General features: G+C 44.9%; 1 protein-coding gene across 1 annotated transcript; it reads left to right on the top strand.

The window, feature by feature from the left end:
* Positions 1–2465: 2465 nt before the first annotated feature.
* On the top strand, positions 2466–3545 carry T265_01336 (hypothetical protein; the record flags this gene model as incomplete). The annotated part of the gene is made up of 1 exon (XM_009165342.1): positions 2466–3545. The coding sequence occupies one exon, from the start codon at positions 2466–2468 to the stop codon at positions 3543–3545; it is 1080 nt and encodes a 359-aa protein (XP_009163606.1).
* Between the last annotated feature and the right edge of the window lie 653 nt (positions 3546–4198).

The following is a 4198-nucleotide window of genomic DNA, read 5'->3' on the forward strand; positions in this document are numbered from 1 at the left end:
TGATGGTCAGCAACTTTAGGAGTGATGTGTCACGTCCAGACAGCATAGGGCAGCATATTTTCCATGGTGAATTAAATCAAACGATAGCGTTTACCGGATTTCTCTTTCGTTCTTTAACGTTCACAGCATGCTACTGTAATGAGGGATGAATCGGGGATGCAATTCAAATCGCTTACAGAATTCCGACGACCACAGGACAAAGCAGTCGACGAGCGTGCCCATCTGATTGATGGACAGCCCAATTCTGGATATTTTTATTCTCTGACGAGCCTACCGCCCAACCTCGTGACGTCCGTTTGGTTGATTGTGGCCGTCACGCCATGAGCGCTCATACCATGTGTACTTAGAGCAGGCCCCACTACCTGCAATGGATGCGTTCGTGCGAGGACTAGGGACATTCAACTATCACATCACTGGTTGGCTGGATACGCGAGTCGTAGAAGACTCTGGCACGTGGTTTCAGTTTTTGAAAAACGCAACCTTTGCACTACCCCAGTATTCCATTACTGCGCAGCTAAATTACTCGCAGCACAAAATGACGGGGGCGAGAGATTCGGATTAGATTTGCTCGTGATGTTCTCCAAGCAAATCTGCAATGCAGAGTTTGTCTCTGGATTCAGTTAAACCGACTTTCGATATGTCGACCTATTTGCCTTGATAAGTCGGACCAACTTGAGATCGACCCTGGCTGATGTGTACGAAAACCGATTTTCTAGAAAAACCTTGTTAGGCTGGTGTTCAATTGCAAAGTGGATTCAGTATTCATGCTTTGCTAAAGAAACTATTTATTAATTTAACTCATTATATTTAATTATTTTCATTGACTAATGACAAATCGTTCTTTACCAGTTCAGGCACTGCTACACTGAAAGAGTAATCCTCATTGAGCCGGTGAATTTCCCAGATTAAGCGGTAATAGCCAAGTCAGTTTTACCTCATTTTCTCGCACAACATATTAGCAGCTTTTGTCATTGTTGAATTCCAGCCGGGAGAAGCCAGTGGATTATGCACGTTATGTTTACATAAGAATACTATACTTGAGAGACTGTTTTTTTAAAATTCTGTGTTGTGCTATTTTGAACTCGGTTTTTGCTATGAGGTTAATGTCCTATCTATTGCGCATGATTCGCCCGATCTTGCGCTGTCGGAATGACCACTTACTCGAAGTTCAGCCAACTGACACTTCACACCGTTACCGCACGACTCAACAGCTGCCGTCATCAGTTCTTTGCGTGTTCTGACTTGATGACAGCGCGCGTTTAAGTGGATCGTTCAGTTATTCTGTTTAGTCCCACAAACGTGGGAGACTGAGGTCTGTTGTCTATACTTTGACTACCGTTTCTCAATGTTGCTGTGGAATTAATAATACATATCACGATCTTGATATTCGGATTTCATCGGCCACATTTGATTCAAAGCCACGCTAGCGCGACCTCACACCATGTTTGCTGCTGGCTACTTTGCAGTGCCACCTACCTATCGTTTTGTAAAATGTTCATGGGTAGCCTACTGTGACAGCCCCAACTCCGAAACCTGAATATTTCACTTGCTTTTACGATTCATCCAATGCGCACATCGCGTTTACGGACGCGTGGACATGTGGCACACCCGTTCGGTGCATGCATCAGTGCAAGGGAAGCCATGGACGTCGGGTTCTCGAGTTCGTGGGTGTGACAGGTAAGTGCGAATTTCGAGCTCAATCCTTCTGGCCCTTGGACAGGAATGCACCCTGGTGAAACTGAGTCAGAGGGTCAGCAACGCCCAGCCCATCCAATCGCCTCAGGCGTGTAGTATAGACAGACGGTTGAGCTGGGACAGCTGGAATGCTGATTCGGTGGTGAGCCGCACAGACAAGTGAAACGGACTGAAGCTGGCCAACCGGACGATCTAGACCTCACGATGGGCTTCATATGCATTCAGGAGCGATAGGGAACTGCCAGTTTCCTTTATGGCCTCTGCGGATAGGAAAGCTTGCTTTGAAACTGTAAGCGTTAACCAGCAGCATCCACCAAACAGCCTTACCGATAGCAGCTCTGGGGGATTACTAGTTGAACTGTAGCATGCTACCGCCTCAACCTGGTGAAAGCTGGTTAGTTCTCTAGTGGATTGATTTGTGAAAGTCGACGGATAAACAATCCCGGATCAGATTCACCACAACAACACCACAGAGTTAAGAAATTTCCTCCTCCAATCCAACTTGACTATTCGAGATCTGAATGGATGATTTATATGAATCAGTATTCTGAGGAACACTGGTTAAACGTTTTATGTATATCGCAAGTTTATGAATTATACCTAAGATTGCTTCGGAAAGCGGAATTAATAATGACCCCAGCTGATCATGTTCAGTGAAGCCCACCACATTGGAATCGATACCGAAATCGATATTTCGGGCAGGTTTGAACAGTCTGCATCACATTAGGTCGCCTCAATGGGCCAGGTACGTGTCAAATGGTAATTCGGGGATGAGTCGAAAAACGGCCCAACAACGAGAGCTGGCAAGGAAGGCTAAAATAGACCCGTTGAAAAGTGATCGCTATAAAATCATCAGCCGCTTGGGGGATGGCGGATTCTGCGAAGTATTCAAGGCCAAAGATCTGCAAACGGGCCGGTTCGTTGCCATCAAGCGAGTGGATAGAGCCAAACCAACGTATCAGAAGTATTCACCAAAGGAGGTGGAGAAAAAAATAAAGAAACTGATGTACCGAGAAGCGGCTATAATGCGGGCCTTGGATCACCCGAATCTGGTGAAACTATATGACCTTGTTGATGAGACTGATCAAATCTATTTGGTCATGGAACTGGCCGAAGGAGGAGAACTTTTTGATAGGATTATTAAGCGTGGAAAATTTTGCGAAAGAGATGCGGCCGTGATAATTGCCCAAATGCTATCTGGCGTCCGATACATGCATGCGGCCGGTTACGTTCACCGTGATATAAAACCGGAGAATATACTTTTTGAGCGTCCGACTGATGACTCTAAGCTCCTAATAACAGATTTTGGTTTATCCCGTGAAATTCAACCCAAAATGATGACCAACTGTGGCACTGTGGATTATTCTGCCCCTGAACTGCTGAAAAGTAAACTGACAAAGTCAGGATATGGACCTGAGGTGGACAATTGGAGTATTGGTGTGGTTGCCTACATACTACTTTGTGGTTATCCTCCTTTCTATTCGGTTAATCAGGATGACAATGAGATCAAGAAGCAGATTATGTCCGGTACTTACCATTTCCATCACCCGCATTGGGATCATATTTCCAAGTCAGCTAAAAACTTTATTGCTTCTCTACTGAAACCAGATCCGGAAGAACGTGCCACACTGGATCAGTCACTCGAACATCCATGGATTCGTCTCGAAACAAGTTCGACACTGGATATTTACCCAATGATTGAGTCCAGCATGCGTGATACATTAGCAAGGCAACGCTGGCGTTGTCTGGGACTGGCGGCCAATGCAGTAAACCTGTTCACCATGGCTAGTCCGACAATGGTAAATCGATGCTTCTCCGTCAAGGAAAACACCGCGAACGAAGAGTGCTAAAAGGAAGACGTCCACCCATTGTAGCATTCCGTCTCACACCGACACCCAAAGTGATACTATTTTTATGGAATATTATTTCATGGATATTATACGCAAACTTTGTGTTTCGATCGGATATAATGTGTGTCCAGACCCACTCTCACTTGTGTGCATTTATGTTCAGTGTAATTTTCCTTTCCCAAAGCACTGTCGCTGGAAGTCCGGTATGTTCTTGGTTGACTCTAATGGAGGAAATACGAAAATGAACTGTTTCGAACCATTTGTTTATTCTTTTCCACATGAATATTAGTCGTTTGAATTTTGTGAAGAGACGGATAAGGCGGATTCTTGTGATCACCATGTAGAACGGACTTTCGAATGCCCACTTAACCTGCTCGAAGTAAATAGGTGTTTAAAAACAGTTTATAAGTAATATTCCTCAGGGAACTTATTGTTCAGGCACCAACGTTCTTCATGTTCGTCCATTCATCCCTTTGGGTTCGAGCTGCGAGTGGCAATAAATAGGTAGTTCACTTCTGTCTGAGTTGCACTATTTAAGTCCTCTAGTGACATCCGGCCAGCCAACACCCGAAGCAACCGCTGAAGCAAGACACTCATTCGTAAAGGGGAAACTCAACCGAATTTAACCTTTTGTGATAATTCCTAACTGAATG

This window comes from Opisthorchis viverrini (genome assembly GCF_000715545.1).
Source record: "Opisthorchis viverrini unplaced genomic scaffold opera_v5_14, whole genome shotgun sequence".
NCBI classification, from domain to species: domain Eukaryota; kingdom Metazoa; phylum Platyhelminthes; class Trematoda; order Opisthorchiida; family Opisthorchiidae; genus Opisthorchis; species Opisthorchis viverrini.